Source organism: Hylobates moloch, unplaced genomic scaffold, assembly GCF_009828535.3.
Source record: "Hylobates moloch isolate HMO894 unplaced genomic scaffold, HMol_V3 SCAFFOLD_8, whole genome shotgun sequence".
Classification (NCBI taxonomy): Eukaryota; Metazoa; Chordata; class Mammalia; order Primates; family Hylobatidae; genus Hylobates; species Hylobates moloch.
Genome location: NW_026652283.1, coordinates 112526318 through 112542913, shown reverse-complemented (window position 1 = coordinate 112542913; position 16596 = coordinate 112526318). Strand labels below are relative to the sequence as shown.

At 41.2% G+C, this 16596-nt stretch overlaps 1 protein-coding gene and 1 long non-coding RNA gene across 5 annotated transcripts in view; one reads left to right on the top strand and one right to left on the bottom strand.

The window, feature by feature from the left end:
- Window positions 1-58: 58 nt before the first annotated feature.
- On the bottom strand, window positions 59-11048 carry LOC116473784 (uncharacterized). The gene is made up of 2 exons (XR_009214521.1): window positions 10605-11048; window positions 59-449 (listed from the first exon to the last, which is right to left on the bottom strand). It is a non-coding gene; the product is annotated as an uncharacterized LOC116473784 (long non-coding RNA).
- Window positions 11049-11136: 88 nt separating this feature from the next.
- MICU3 (mitochondrial calcium uptake family member 3) overlaps window positions 11137-16596 on the top strand; it is a 93240-nt gene continuing 87780 nt past the window's right edge. For all 4 annotated transcript variants that reach the window (XM_032162412.2, XM_032162411.2, XM_058441950.1 and 1 more), the window contains exon 1: window positions 11137-11559. In XM_032162412.2, the coding sequence (XP_032018303.1) occupies window positions 11179-11559 (381 nt within the window). In that variant the 5' untranslated portion in view covers window positions 11137-11178. The remainder of the gene's footprint in view (window positions 11560-16596) is intronic.

The window sequence follows — 16596 nt, the reverse complement described above, 5'->3', positions numbered from 1 at the left end:
GGTTTTATTACTGTTTGGTGTTGCTCTATATTTAAAATTCACTTTTAGGGACAAACTCTTCACAGGCAAATAGGTGTTTAATAAGTAAATCAGTGTAACATTTGGGTTTAGCCATAGACATAGTTCAATGATTAATTCTAGATATCATGGAGTATAGGTCTTCATTACATAGATTTTGATCAAAGCATATGCCCTGAAACAAATACTACACACAATGAAATCCTAATCAAGCCTGGTTTCCTGGTATAACACTGGAATGACGGAGGAACAGGCCATCTTACTCTGGAATAATTTGTTCAAGGAGACCCATGCACCTGCATGATGATGTTAGAGTAGCTAATTTAGTGGTTTTCTACAAAGTCTTGTCATCAAGTGAAAGGTTCACTTCATTTCCCTTGATGTGGTGGTCCGAGGTTTGCAGCTTCCCGAACATAAGATTTAAGATCATCCTGAAAAAAAAATTGCAATTATTTTTGAAGTGAAAGAGTTTTGATATGCTTCAGTTGCCAAGGAATTTATGAACACCTATATTTTCAGACTTGCTTTTAGATCAATCTCTAGTGTTTGAGGCAAACTAATTTATTTTAACAGAAAAATATATTGCATAGTGACCTAAACACTCAATAATTAGTTTGGCTTAAGAATGAATACCTTCATGTGGACAAAATATGAAATTGAAGTATCATAAATTTAAGAATTGATTAGATGTATTATATGCTTGTGAATTTGAAATCAAATATTTTAATCAAGCCTAAAAATTGACCTTAACCTAAAGCAAGACTTAATTACCTGGCAATATCAAACGAGAGCTGGTCCCTATTGGATATCAGCTGTTAAAAGCACACCTTTTTAACTGAATACCTACAAACTCAGCTCCAGAATGATCTCTAACTCACCTGAGTAGTTAGTTGTACCTGTCCAGTATCTACAGACCTGAGATGATTCCTTAATTCCAAGTCTTTGGAACAACAAATATAATTAATTTGAAAGAGTAGAAATAATTCCATAGTAGTATCTGCATATACATTGATTGAAACCAATTAACAATCATGGGAGGGTGAGAAGGATTGTTTCCCTCCTCTTCATTAAAGGATGGCTAAATTCATTTTGCGCTTTGTGGCTAAAGGCAAATTCTTTATTATTTTCATTTTTAATTATGTTTTATTTTTTAAGAGAGAGTCTGGTTCTCTTGCCCACACTGGAGTGCACTGACGCAATATTGGCTCACTGCAGGCTCTGCCTCCAAGGTTCAAGTGATCCTTTGGCCTTATCCTCTGGAGTAGCTAGGACTATGGGGACACACTACCGTGCCCTGCTATTTTTTTTTTTTTTTTTTTTTTTGTAGAGACCAGGTTTCACCATGTTGCCCAGGCTGGTCTCGAACTCCTGGGCCCAAGAGATCTCCCTACCTCGGCCTCCCAAAGTGCTGGGATTACAGGTGTGAGCCACTGTGCCCGGCATATTTTTATTTTTATTTTTACTCTTTTTTGGAGACAGAGTGTCACTCTGCCACTCAGGCTGGAATGCACTGACGTCAACGTAGCTCACTGTAATCTTGAACTCCTGGGCACAAATGATCCTTCCATAAACGCAAATTCTTAATCCTAATCTTTTTTGGCTTAGTCATATGTCCCACTCACCCTGTGCTTTTCTTATGTCAAAAGCAGTCTTCAAGAGCCTCCAAACTCAATTGGAGATGGTGATCTTTAAATACCATATTGGTGGGCTGGAGCCAGCTTGCACCAACTTACTAGAGCTGACTGTTAAATTTTCCAGAGATTTTGAGCTGGTTGTTAGAGACATTATTAAAAATTATATTATGTAAACTTACAATTAGATAATTATATTAAATGTAATATAATTTATATTTATTAGGTAAATATAAAATGTAATAAGTACTAAAAACATCACTTTTACTTTACCATTATCTATTATGTCTTTTATATGATGTAGATAGTGGAAATTCTACATAATATGCTACCACACATCTCTTCCCAACTCTGCAATCAGTAATGTCGTATTGGTAGCCTGAAATCACCATGGTGGGAGTATCTATGCCATGAAAATCTGAAAACACTACGAGTCGGGACTCCCCACCTCTTCTACCACAGAACCCAGCACACCGCTGGTACCTGCCCACAGGGACTCCTAAGGGAAGTTGTTCTCCCTTTCCCAGAAACTGCATCTCCATATGACTGTACACCTTTCCTCCCAGACACAGCTGGCTGGCCTAGGAGTGAAAAACTAACAAAAGAAGAAAACGTCTATAGGCCAGACCAACCTAATGTTTTCTCTTTAGCATTTGCATTAAGATTCAGAGACTGGCGGAATTAGTAGCCAAGTCATGCTCACAGCAGTGGGCTAGGAAGAAAGTCCTTGAGCTCTTATGATGTAGGTCCCTAGAGCTGGCCCGGTTACCACACTTCCTGACACCTCATAGTACCACTTTTCTCTGGATTCTATACAATTTTATCCTTAAAATGCATCTTTTACTTGAGCTAATGCAATTGCTATTCTATTCCTTGCAAATTAATATGCCTTAAGAAAAACGGTTTTAAATTCTCTCAGTTTCCGATGATTCTAATACAGGAACTACCTAGATGTAGGGCAGAATATCTAGGCTCAATTTCTGGTAGTATAACTCAGAGAAAGTCCTTTAACCTGGCAGCCTCTCAGTTTCCTCGTCAGTCAGTAAAAATGGAACGAGTGTATATTTCAGTAGTATTTAAGCCCCAGTAGTCTACAAAGTTACTTCAGGCTCCACTGTGGGAGCTGAAAAGGAGCCTTTAAATGGACACGGTCCAGATTTCCCTTCTTTTCAACTAGAGACACTCTGCTGTTATCTACTTTGTATTTTGGGGCTTAAGAATTGAGATTTCTTTTGACAAACAGTTTTTCACTAAGCACTCCCCTCCCCACCCCACGCCCACCACCCCCCAACAAAAAGTTAGAAAGATTACAAAATTCCCAGACTAAACTATCTCTAAATTCTTTTCGGTCTTCTATAACTTTATAGGGTAAATGTTAAATGTTCCCACACATATTACAAAAACATTTGAACATTTTTTTCAGCTTTTCTGTTCCTGCTGTTGTTTGCATTATCTTCTCTAAGTAGAGCGTTTCCAAAGAACCATGGTGGACTTACAACTCAACTCAGTCCCAATCTGATAGCCCAGTCTTAGCAGAGATAATTTACTTACTTTTTACTGTGATTTCTGGGCCTGGCCTGATAATTTTGCTTAGCACAGTGTTCTGGATAACTAATAGCAATCAACTGAAGTTGGCAAGGGATGAAACTTGTTTGCCATCCCACTAAACTTCTGCAGGTATGTACACTGACTAACCTTAAGCTATTCTTGAGGTCTCTAATGGCTCCCTCTTTATGCTGAGCTTTCCATCTGTTCTGAAGACTGCCCTTCTATTTAGTTATCTGCTCTTGAAGTAATTTTCCCATCCAACACCTGAAAGTCTGGGGTTAGAGCCAGAAACAAGGGTACGTACTGGTTGCACTAGTCCTTGCAATCACATACCTACTGGGTCTGTCCATATGGACATTTCAGGGGAGAAAATGCTGCAAGTTAAAGAAGATGAAACACTACGTTGTTTGCTTAAAATACAAAGTTCCTTTTGGTCTTTTCCTTAATAAATAAGAAAAATCACTAATATTATCTTCTTAGTAGTCTTCAAGTAGTGAAAGACGTTTATTAAAATACTCCTTGGTTAAATCTCCTCAGGCTATATCAAGCTTATGTAACTTTTCCTTTAGTTTCCAAATCTTCAAACAATTTTATTGTTCTTAGTTGAACTATTTTCAAGCTCTACACATTCCTTCTAAGTTGTATAGTTCATAAATGAGCAAAGTCCTCTAGTAAATAACACATTAGTATAAGAACACTAGGAAGAAAATCTATGTTTTCTTTTATATAAACTTTTTATTGAAGTGTTACATACATAAAAACGTTATAGAAATTGTAAGTGGACAGCTCTACGAATATTTACAAATACACGTGTCATTGGCACCCATATCAAGACACAGAACTCCCAAAGCTCCTTTTTCTCCCTTCTAATCACTTCCCTGCACCTAGGGAGACCACCATCCTAATCTCTAACATTATTTATATCTATTTGTTGTTGCTGAGCTTTTAAAATAGAATAATACAGTTGGTTCTTTTGTGTCTGCCTTCAACTCACTTTTGCTTTAAAATTTATCCCAGTGATTGCATGTAGTTGCAATTCAGTAATTTTCATTGCTTTATATCATTTGATTATGTGAATATGCCACATTTTTAAATAATCCAGGCCACTGCTGATGAACATATGAATAGTTTCTGGTTTGTTGCCAATTAGAAATGATGCTAATATGACTATTCCTCTATAAGTCTTTTTTTTTTTTTTTTTTTTTTGAGACGAAGTCTCACTCTGTCACCCAGGCTGGAGTGCAGTGGTGCGATCTTGGCTCACTGCAAGCTCCACCTCCCGGGTTCACGCCATTCTCCTGCCTCAGCCTCCAGAGAAGCTGGGACTACAGGCGCCCGCCACCATGCCCAACTAATTTTTTGATATTTTTAGTAGAGACGGGGTTTCACCGTGTTAGCCAGGATGGTCTCAATCTCCTGACCTCATGATCTGCCCTCCTCGGCCTCCCAAAGTGCTGGGATTACAGGCGTGAGCCACCGTGCCCGGCCTCCTCTATATGTCTTTTGAAGGACATAAGTACTCATTTCTTTTCATGAGTATGTCACCTAAAAAGTGAAATTGATGGGTCATAGGACATGCATATGTCCAGCTTTAGTAGACACTGCTAAGCCTAGCAGGCCCAAGCAAAACTCAGGCAAAGGAACCAATGGCCACAGAGGTTTCTGGACAGGAAAACGACACCCCAAAGATCCCGTAACATTTTGCTACCAAAGTGTCATGCTTGTGTAATGGGTGATCATTATGTTACTATGAGGTTATTCTGCACCAGAAGACAATTTTTGATGGACATACAAGCTTTAATCGCTATCAGACATGAAAATAGGAAATGACAATTGAGAAAGAGCTTCCTTGTTTTTGAGTGGGAGGCTTTGCTGGTAGTAAGTCCATCCCGCTATTGCCTGTGTCCCAAGTACGTAAGAAGTCACTACTACCAAATGGAGAACAAAGACACAGGGGATTGCGAGACTTAAACAGCAGGAATTGAACAGTGAGACACTGTCAACAAAGACCCTGGAAATTATGTGAAACAGACTGGATAGATGTAGTAATCAAAGTGAGGGTGTTACTGGTCTGGAAAGGTAGTTAAATGTGTACAATTGCCAGCTTGGTTACTGTCCCCAGTGAAAGATCTAAGAACAAAAGGTGAGGTGTGGCCAGTCAAGTCACTGATGTTTGGCCATGGATGATGCTGCATTTTCCTCGGAGGACCAAAAGAATGGACAGAGCCAGCCGGGCACCGTGGCCTACGCCTGTAATGCCAGCACTTTGGGAGGCCGAGGCGGGCAGATCATGAGGTCAGGAGATCGAAACCATCCTAGCCAACATGGTGAAATCCCGTCTCTACTAAAAATACAAAAATTAACTGGGTATGGTGGCACATGCCTGTAGTCCCAGCTACTCGGGAGGCTGAGACAGGAGAATTGCTTGAACCTGAGAGGTGGAGGTTGCAGTGAGCCGAGATCGCGCTGCTGCACTCCAGTCTGGTGACAAAGCGAGACTCTGTCTTGGAAAAAAAAAAAAAAAAAAAAAAAATGGAGAGAGCCTTGGGGAAAACCTATTGCTTTAAGGCTCTACTCCAAGAGGATATGGCCAAATAATATGTAACAGGATAACTTCAGTGCTAGAATCTCAAAATCACAAAATCTGTTCTTGACTCAAGCCTTCTCCATGATCACACTTTGTTCTCCACACCCCATCTTTTTTAGAGTGTCTTGCTTTGTCACCCAGGGCCTGGAGTGCAGTGGCACGACCATAGCTCACTGCAGCCTCGAAATCCTCATGCAAGCAATCATCCCACCTCAGCCTCCTAAGCTGCTGGGACTGCAGGCATGCACCACCACTCCAGGCTAATTTTAATTTTAATTTTTGTAGAGACAGGTTCTCACTATGTTTCTCTGGCCAGCCTTGAACTCCTGGCTTCAAATGATCCTCCTGCCTTGGCCTCCCAAAGTGCTGCGATTACAGGTGTGAGCCACTTCGCCTAGCCCACACTCTATCTCTGATCCTTCTTTGCCAATCCCTTGCTTTTTCCCTTTGGCCTCCCATCTGTGTTGACTGCATTTCCTCATTGATGTGCTACTTGGTTTGTCAGCTTCTTTAGTGTCTGATGGGCCATTGTATTTCCTTGTCACCTAACTTGCCTTCCTGTGTTGGCCTCCACCTTCTCCTCTTTTCAAGACATTGCCTTTCATTTAGTAAATATAATTGAGGTCCTAATGTGTGCCAGGAACTGGGCTAAAAGATGCATGCCCTGGCCTCATGTTGCTTAGACTCAGCTTGGCTTTGCCTAATGGAAAAACGGTGAGATGCAGATCACAGTCTTTGGGAATGAGAGCTCATCAAAACAGAAAACAGACCCTCAGTGTCTTGGGCAACTTGGTTTCCACAGCCCTGGTTGCTGAGGAATTGAGTTCCAGATTGCTAGTGGCTAGCACTTTGAAGAAAACAGAGCAACATACCTTCCCCAGCACTGTCTCCTTTGTCAATTTTCCCCTAAGGAAGACAGCATCAAAGGTGGAAGACAATTTGAGAAAATGATGACAACTTTCCCGAAGACGGAAGAAGATGGTTGCAGCCTTGCTCTCTGCTGGTAGACTTGAGTGGACCTGGACATGGGGCGGTTCATGTGCCCTGACACAGATCTCAGATTTAACTGCTACTCTTTTAACTAGTCAAGAATCTGGAGCTCAGAATGACCAAAATAAGGAAAGCAGTATATTTTAATAGAAGCTTTGTTAAACAAGACATTCCTGCCTATTGCACTTATATTTCACATTTTCAAACTTTTCAAATCACTAATGTATTTGCAATTTTAAATGCAGTAGAAGCTTAAAATAATTAGATAAAGGAATGGATTTTTTTTTTTTTTAAAACAGAGTCTTGCTCTCTCACCCAGGCTAGAGTGCAGTGGCTCAATGATGGCTTACTGCAACCTCCTTTTCCCCAGTTCAAGTAATCCTCCCATTTCAGCCTCCTCAGTAGCTGGGACCATAAGCACGCACCACCATGCCTGGCTAATTTTTGTATTTTTTGTAGAGACGAAGTTTTGCCATATTGCCCAGTTTGGTCTTCAACTCCTGAGTGATCAACTCACCTTGGCCTCCCAAAGCGCTGAGATTACAGACGTTAGCCTGCGTGGTCAGGGGATGGAATTTTAAGCTGAAAGAATAAAACAATCATAGGCCAATTGTAGACTTTCAGAAGAGCAATGATACATGAAAAATACCATGAAGTGTCTTTCTACGGTTTACTGATATACTTGGAGCATTTTAGTTCATTAGAAAGATGGGTTCAGAGGTGATCATCTATTTCAACTCCACTATTTTAGAGATTGTGGCTTCCAAAGCATTATAATTAAGATGCAGCAAATCCAAAACTGGAGTCCAGATTTCTTGACTTCTAATTTATTACTTATTCACTGACATATACGCTTTCCTGAAAAACCCTTTTTGGCTTAATCCCCGTTGTTTTTTTTTTTTTTTTTTTTTGAGACGGAGTCTCGCTCTGTCACCCAGGCTGGAGTGCAGTGGCTCAATCTCCGCTCACTGCAAGCTCCGCCTCCCAGGTTCAAGCCATTCTCCTGCCTCAGCCTCTCCGAGTAGCTGGGACGACAGGCGCCCGCCACCAAGCCCGGCTACTTTTTTGTATTTTTAGTAGAGACGGAGTTTCACCATGGTCTCAATCTCCTGACCTCGTGATTGGCCCGCCTCGGCCTCCCAAAGTGCTGGGATTACAAGAGTAAGCCACCGCGCCCAGCCTAATCCCCATTGTTTTAAACATTGTTATTGTTTCAGAACATTTCTTTTTATTTAGAGCATAGTGAACGATAAGTGGGTATTTCTTTCAAGGTGTGGGCTCTCACCGTGGAGTAGGGGCATTTTGGGGGTTATTCTTAATGCTCAGTAGAATTGACATAAAAGATAAGGGATATTGGGTTGACTTTATATTGATCCAACAATATTATCTGAAACTTTAAAAACAGGTTCAAAATTCCTAAGATCACATTTCTTACAATTTTTCCCCTGAGAATTAAACTCAGAAAAATATCCACATAACAAGGGAATTTGGTTATTTTTGTGTAGCTATAGTTACAGAGCATCAAACGTGGGAAGAAAACGCTAACTATTCTTAAGGAAATTTCACCTTTAGAGGGAAGGTACTGTTGAAAATTATTAGTAAAGTTGCTTTTGTACGTGAGAGATATTTTATCCAAAGCTCTCTGACTGCCCTACAAACCTAAACTTAGCCCTTCTCACAGCAGGTACTTATCTTCTAACCAGATACATTGTTTGCAGGAGCTCTACAAAATTTAGAAAACCATAGAGAAACCACACAGAAATCTATATGTATGTGTCTGTATTTGTCATCTTAGATGAAGAATGTCATTTTCCTCACCTGTAATCTGATGTTATTGTATTACCTCCCTAATCTACTTTAGAGCTACTCAGCTTTTAACATGCAACTAATAAAAATTGATCAGTCTGTCCAAGAATTCTGGCATTAGGCTATACTGAGAATTTATGAGAAAATCAGGAAATCATGTTCTGTTCAAAGTAAACAATGTCAGAAGTATTATTATAATTTTTTTTTTTTTTTTTTAGACAGAGTTTTGCTCTGTCACCCAGGCTGGAGTGCAGCGGCACAGTCTCGGCTCACTGCAACCTCCACCTCCCGGGTTCAAGCAATTCTCCAGCCCCAGGCTCCTGAGTAGTTGGGACTACAGGTGCATGCCACCATGCCTGGCTTTTTATTTTTTTATTTTTTATTTTTTGTATTTTTAGTAGAGACGGGGTTTCACCGTGTTAGCCAGGATGGTCTCGATCTCCTGACCTCGTGATCTGCCCGCCTCGGCCTCCCAAAGTGCTGGGATTACAAGCGTGAGCCATCGCGCCCGGCCAATATGATTATTATATTTTATATATATATATATATATTACCCAGAAAATAATTTATTTGGGGAAACTATATATATTCTATATATATATAACTATATATGTATCTATATATAACTATATATCTCTATATAACTATATATATCTCTATATAACTATATATCTCTATATAACTATATATCTCTATAACTATATATCTCTATATAACTATATATCTCTATATAACTATATATCTATATATAACTATATATATCTATATATAACTATATATCTCTATATATAACTATATATCTATATATAACTATATATAACTATATAACTAACTATATATATAACTATATATAACTGTATATATAACTATATATATAACTACATATATTCCAGAATATACAGAAAGCATAAACTGAGGAAAATTTGGTGATAAAATAAAGCAAGACGCTATCACCGAGTCTTCCTTAGGCATTGACTCCATAAAACTAACAGGCTGAAACTGAAAACCCAGAGACGGGTTTTAAAATACACACAATTTGTTCATCTGCTACAGATTTCTTCTTACCGCTTTTAGCAGCTTTAAGAAAGAAAAATGCCATTAACCTCTATTAAAATAAGAAGTAACGGGGTGTACCTGATGTGCTATTTACATGCAAGGTGATAGGAATAGAAATTGCAGGACTTCCAGGAGTTTGAGGCCAGCCTGACCAAGATGGTGAGACCCTCCTCATCTCTACTAAAAATACAAAAATTAGCCAGGCGCGGTGGCGGGTGCCTGTAACCCCAGCTACTCCGGAGGCTGAGGCAGGAGAATCGCTTGAATCAGGGAGACGGAGGTTGCAGTGAGCCGAGAATGTGCCATTGCACTCTAGCCTGGGCAACAGAGCAAGACTCCGTCTCAAAAAAAGAAAAAAAAAAAAAAAGAAATTGCAGGACCTGAGCCAGAAAAAACTCATTTGGTCATCTCTGAAAGCCTTTAGTCTTTACAAGATTTGCCAGAATCAACTGATGGTGTATTCTCTTGTCACTGCAGCCCAGTTGAGACCACTGTATTTAGTTGTCTACCCCTTAGATCCACAATATTTTAGAGACTCCTGGCACCATTCCATAGTACGAAGAAAAAGCTAACATAATTCAAGTTACCAAAACTGGGGTCTAGGGAGAGAAACTGACGGGAACTTCATCTACACTTTCTCATAAAAACCGATACAACCTAGCAAACAAAAAGTATAGTAAAAACAAAAAGATGACACAATACGCTTATCATTTCTTTATACCAACAGCCCTTCCCTCAAAAATCAGGGTATTGTTCAAGATTTTATCTTTATTCACAGAAGTTTTTAAATCCTTAGTTTTATATGCACAAGACAGTTCTGATTTGTTGAACTAAGTGACCTCGGGTGTGCTAGTGCTTCTAAAAAACAGCATTAGCCTTCTCCCATCAAAAGTCTGGAAGCTGCCCTTGAGTCGTCAAAGTGTTTGCCTTAATTTGCAATCGTTATGACTTGAGCCAAACGCTTATACCTCACTCGTGTCGTATATGTGAAGATACACTTGCAAATCGTTCACGACCTTGAGTCAGGACCTTGAGTTTCCTGAGGTCAGGAGACCGTTAGCGGATGTGAGTGTCCCAGACGGGCGCTGACCCCTGCTCGGAGACCCACCCCGCCCGTAGCAGCGGCGCGGGCCTCAAAACAGCCTGGGGCGCCCGGCAGCCCCGCACTCGGCCGCGCCTCAGTTCCGCTGACTTGGCTGTGCCCGCGGTGTCGCGCTGTCGCGTAGCCAGGTGTTGCCGGGCCGGCGCGACTATTTATGACTGCGTGGTTGGGCTGGGGGTTCGGGGCCGGGGAGCAGCCGGGATCCGCTGTGTCTTCCAGGCTGTTCCCGGGCCGAACCACCGGACCGCTGCGCTGAAGGTGGCGTCGCGGGTTCCCCGGGCCGCGCGAGCGTAAGGGTCCCTCTCCGCCGGCCGCGAAGCTCGCGGCACCGACTTCTCGCGAGGCTTCGGCGAACCCCCCCCCCCCCCCCCCCAGCTCCCCCCCGCCCCCGCCCCTCCGTTCTCCGCCCCCTCCCAGCTCTGGTGTGAGCGGCCTCCGCTATGGCTGCGCTGCGAAGGCTCTTGTGGCCGCCGCCCCGGCTGTCGCCTCCACTCTGCGCTCACCAGCCCCTCCTTGGGCCGTGGGGGCGGCCTGCGGGGACCACCCTGGGCCTTCCTGGCCGGCCCTTCTCCTCGCGGGAGGATGAGGAGAGGGCTGTGGCGGAGGCGGCATGGAGGCGGCGGCGGCGCTGGGGAGAGCTGAGCGTGGCGGCGGCGGCCGGCGGGGGACTGGTCGGCCTGGTGTGCTACCAGCTGTACGGGGACCCCAGGGCCGGCTCGCCGGCGACCCGGCGGCCCTCGGAGAGCGTGGCCGCGGAGCACGAGGACCCGCCCCGCGGCCGGGGGATGCTGCCCATCCCAGTGGCGGCTGCCAAGGAGACGGTGAGTGCGCTGGCGCGCGTCACACCTGCGCGGGGGCTGTGACCTTCGTGCCGGGTGTGCAGGACCCTGGAAGCTGTGGGGACTGTGCAAGCGCTGTGGCCGCGGGTGGGGAACTTCCCGTGAGCGAGGCCGACACCTTCTAGGCCGGACAGCCTAGGATCCGGTCACCCACGTGTTGGGAAGACCGGTGATGCTGTCACTGATGCATCAGGACCTTAAAGGAGGCTGCAGCTACCAACTATCAGTCCAAACCCAAAACCAACACCCCTCCCCTCTTACAAAAAAAGATTCAGGAATGAAAGCCTTGACAGGCAGAAAGTGGAACGCTATAGGTGTGGGAAAAAGGAACTCCTAGATTGCGCAGGGCGACAGCTGATGACCCAGGTGATCTGTTGCATTAGAATGAGTTTCGAAGCAGCGGTCTGAGATCTCAAAAGCCACTACATTAGCATATGAGAATTTATTAGTCCCAAAAAAGGAAATGCTAAACCTGCATGCTAACGTCCTTATCATACCCAGCGAATGTTGATGTTACCAGGTCTGAAAAGACAAAAAAAAATTGTTCAAAAGAGACATAACTTATTTCTCTCTTTTTCCTTCTCCCACTAAAGCCAAAATCCCATTAGTAGGTACAATAAAACACAAAATGGATAGGACAGCAAATGTAGGAGGCTGTGAATGACGCCAACTCCTACCGAAGAAAGTCACGTGAAAATGTTCAACTGTCATTATGTAGTTAATAATATAAGGTAAAGATGTGTGAAAGGCAACAGTGAGTAAAGGAGCGTGATTTTTTTTGGTCACACCAGTATATTTAATAGTCATGTAAATGACTAGGAAAATTGTCTAGGGAGATTTTCCTTGCAAGACTGCAAGAATGTGAAGGGCGTAGATGAAAATAATTTAGGAAACAAGGGAGCTATGCTGTTTTTAATGCAATTTTTATAGGCTTTGTTCTTAATACACAGTGGTGATCTGATGTAAGTGCATCATTTCTTTTGGTGGAGGTTGTCAATGCAATTAGGTTACGGAATCTGCTTTATGGACTGTCTAGCAGCAGGTCACAAGCACATAATATAAACTCCTTTCATACATGAATTTTCAAAATACTAGGAAATACCCTCAAACCTCCACCCCCACCCCCTTCACACATACACATACACTTTTGTGGCTTGTCAAGGAGCATAGCGTTATTCATGATGACAGAACTTTTAATTAACCATACTTGATCTAGGAACAGATCAGCAAGGTAGGGAATTCAAGTAGTATTTTCTTTTCTTTCTTAAAATTAATTTTACTTCTACAGTTGAGATATGGTATTGCGCAGTTTTTAAAAAGACCACGTTCAGAAAGCTAGAACTTTGGCTCCACCACTTGCTACTTGTGTCATTATGAGCTTCAGGATGTGTATTTTTTCACTGATTGTGCTAGGTTCTTAAGAGGCCTTTCAATATGGAAATCCGTGTCTAAAAAATTCTGTGTAATTTTCTTGTATTGTTTCTTTTTTTTTTTTTTTTTTTTTGAGACGGAGTCTCTTCTCTGTCGCCCAGGCTGGAGTGCAGTGGCGCAATCTCGGCTCACCGCAAGCTCCGCCTCCCGGGTTCACGCCATTCTCCTGCCTCAGCCTCTCCGAGTAGCTGGGACCACAGGCGCCCGCCACCACGCCCGGCTAATTTTTTGTATTTTTTAGTAGAGACGGGGTTTCACCGTGGTCTCGATCTCCTGACCTCGTGATCCGCCCGCCTCGGCCTCCCAAAGTGCTGGGATTACAAGCGTGAGCCACCGCGCCCGGCCTGTTTCTTTAATGATTTTTCTCTTCTCCCTCTTTCTATTCTCTTTTTCTGGAAATGCTGTTTGTTTGAAGTTAAATTTCCTGACAGATCCTAATCTAATTTTAATCATTCTTATATTTCGGTTTTAAAAAATATTTTCATCTGTTTATTTGTTTTTATAGGAGATATCCTGAGCTTTATCTTCCAACCTTCCTACTGAATTTTTTTTATTTCTGCTATTCTACTTTTTTAATTCAAAGAGCGACTTTGTGTTCTCTGATGTTCACGAGTTATAGCGTTCTATTTTGCTTCATGGCTGCTATATTTTCTCTTTTTGCTGTAAGGATATAAATTATAACTTTGTTTTGCCTTCTAAGGTTATAAATTATAACTTCGTTTTGCCTTCTGAGGATACAAATTATAACTTTGTTTGGCCTTCTCTATGTGTTGCTTTGTTTCTTCCAGGTTCTTTTTTATTTCTGTTTGATTTTATAAGCTTTTGCTTTCATTTTGGAGGTTTTCCTCACATATCTGTGGTTATTACCTGTGTATTACTTGAGAACCTCTCAGAAGGTGTCTGTGCATAACATGTCCTTTCGTTTGGTGATCTGGGCTTTTTACTAGTGTAGCATCCAAATGTCAGTATTTTATAGCTCTTTTCCTCTGATGCTGTTGAGCTTCTACAAAAAATAGGAGAGATGGGAGGTGCAGTAGTCTTATGGAAGCAGGCACATGTGCACATATATGTAAGAGCACGTATGTTGGTGAGTATCTAATGATATACTTAGGTATTGTTATCTAATCCTCTGCTTTTAGACCCACTACTTACTCTGACTCCATAGCTCCATAGTTCCCAAGGCCTTGTCCGTTTTGGGATTCTGTATAGCAAATATTAATACGTTACTTCTATTTGGTCTCTGCAGAACTCAGGTAGTGCATCTGTTATCTTAAGTCAATTATCACTCCTCCATCTCTTCAATTTTATAAAAATTTTATAAATTCTCTTTAATGTTTTAGTTTTCCGTTCTTTTCTCTATCTTAGCTCTTTTGTATTTTTACCTTTTTATACTCCTTTACTGTGAATTTAATGTGGTTAGGGGAAGAAGATGTTGAAAGAGAATCGTGGGGTCAATCTGCCATTTTTCAGAAATATTATTTTAGTGACATGTGCTTGTAGTCCCAGCTACTCGGGGCTGAGATAGGAGGATCACATGAGCTCAGGAATTCAAGGCTGCTGTGGGCTATTATTGCACCACTCCATTCCAGCCTAGGGGACAGAGCATGACTTGACTCAAAAAAGAAAAAGAAATTTTATTTTAAACCTATGCTGCCACTTCATTTATTATTATTATTATTATTATTATTATTATTATTATTATTTTGAGACATAGCATCGCTCTATTGCCCAGGCTGGAGTGCACTGTCGTGATCTCAATTACTGGAACTTCCGCCTCCCAGGTTCAAGTGATTCTTCCACCTCAGCCTCCCAAGTAGCTAGGATTACAGGCACCTGCCACCATGACCAACTAATTTTTTTGTATTTTTAGTAGAGGCAGGGTTTCACTATGTTGGCCAGGCTGGTCTCAAACTCCTGACCTCAGGTTCTGCCTGCCTCAGCTTGCAGAGTGCTGGGAATACAGTCGTGAGCCACTGCACCCAGCCTATTTATTATTTTTGATTTTTCCGAACTGATAGAAATTACTCATTTTGGTGTTTAAAACTATAGCTAAGAATTTGTGATTTAGAAAGTCTCTTTTAAGTATAATATGCTGCTGAGCATAAGCCTGGCATGTAAATTAACCTGTATGTGTTATAAGAATAATTTTATTGATGGAAGTGAACAGCAGTAACTTACAGAAATACAGTTCTCTTATATGATAGCCTTGAAGATTTTTATGTCAAAGACATTGGCTCTGAACTTGGAATGCCTTCCCTGACTCCATAGATTTGTTGAAATATCTCTCTCTACTTTCAGTTAATGACTTTTTTGTAATTATTTGTTCATTGTTTGTCTTCTTTACTTGTCTTAGCCCCTTAAGGAGGGGCACTGTGTTCGTCTTTGTCACATTTATGTCTTCATTGCCTGGTAAGGGTCCTAGCCTGATACGCACAATATGTATTTGTTGAATAAATAAGCTCATGCTAAATATTTGTATGGAACTGAGAAATGAGTTTAATATTTTGTTCAGCTAAAGCAGTTATTTTTAGCATTTGAATTGGGATGACTTCAGTAAAGGTCAAAATTCCAGGCTTTGGTAGATCAGATCACGTGAGACTGTATTTATTTTAATTGTGCAAGTTTGGGTTGCCAAAATTTTTTAGCAACTATGGCTTTGACCTTTATATATATTATAAAGAGATGATTCTGATTAGAACTCCAAAGTTTTAGCCTTAAAGCATTATTTTTATTAGTGGGAAAAAATTTTGTTCTAGGACTGCCTTTTTTTTTCATGCCCAGAATAAAAAAACGATTAGATTGCTTAACATACTTCATTATTTTACTTAATTGTACAGAAGACATGTTCTTGTTTTATGATTTGTTCGCCTTAAGAAGCTTCAAGCAACATATTTGAGTATTACTCTGAAGTGGAAAACTAGTTAGACAAATTTTTTATCTCTTTCTTATCTGTAATAATCGCAAATAGTCATACATTATTAAGTTTCCTTTAGTATATCTTTTCCAGCCTCTTTTCTCAAGGCAGCATCTCTTGAGATGTGAGGATATGTTTGCTTTTTCCCAGAATATTGAAGAATTTGCCAGATGCATACAGGCATACATTTTGCTGTGCTTCATTTTCTTGTGCTTCACAGATACTGCATTTTTTACAAGTTCAAGATTTGTGGCAACACTGAATTGAGCAAATCAGTTGGCACCATTTTTCCAACATTATATGAGCACTTAATGTTTCTGTGTCATGTTTTGATAATCTTGCAATATTTCAGACTTTTTCATTATTATTTTATCTGTTATGGTAATCTGTGACCAGTTGTCTTTGACCTTACTGTTGTAATTGTACCATGAACCGCACCCATGTAAGACAGCAAAGAATAAATGTTATGTGTGGTTTCCTCCATGAACCAGCTTTTCCCTAGTCTCTTTCCCTCTCCTCAGGCTCCCTTTTCCCTGAGTCACAAAAATACTGAAATTAGGACAGTTACTAATCCTAGGATGGCCTCTAGGTGTTCAGGTGGAAGGAAGAGTTGCACATGTCTCACTTTAAATCAAAAGCTCGAAATGATTAAGCTTAATGAAGAAGGCATGTTG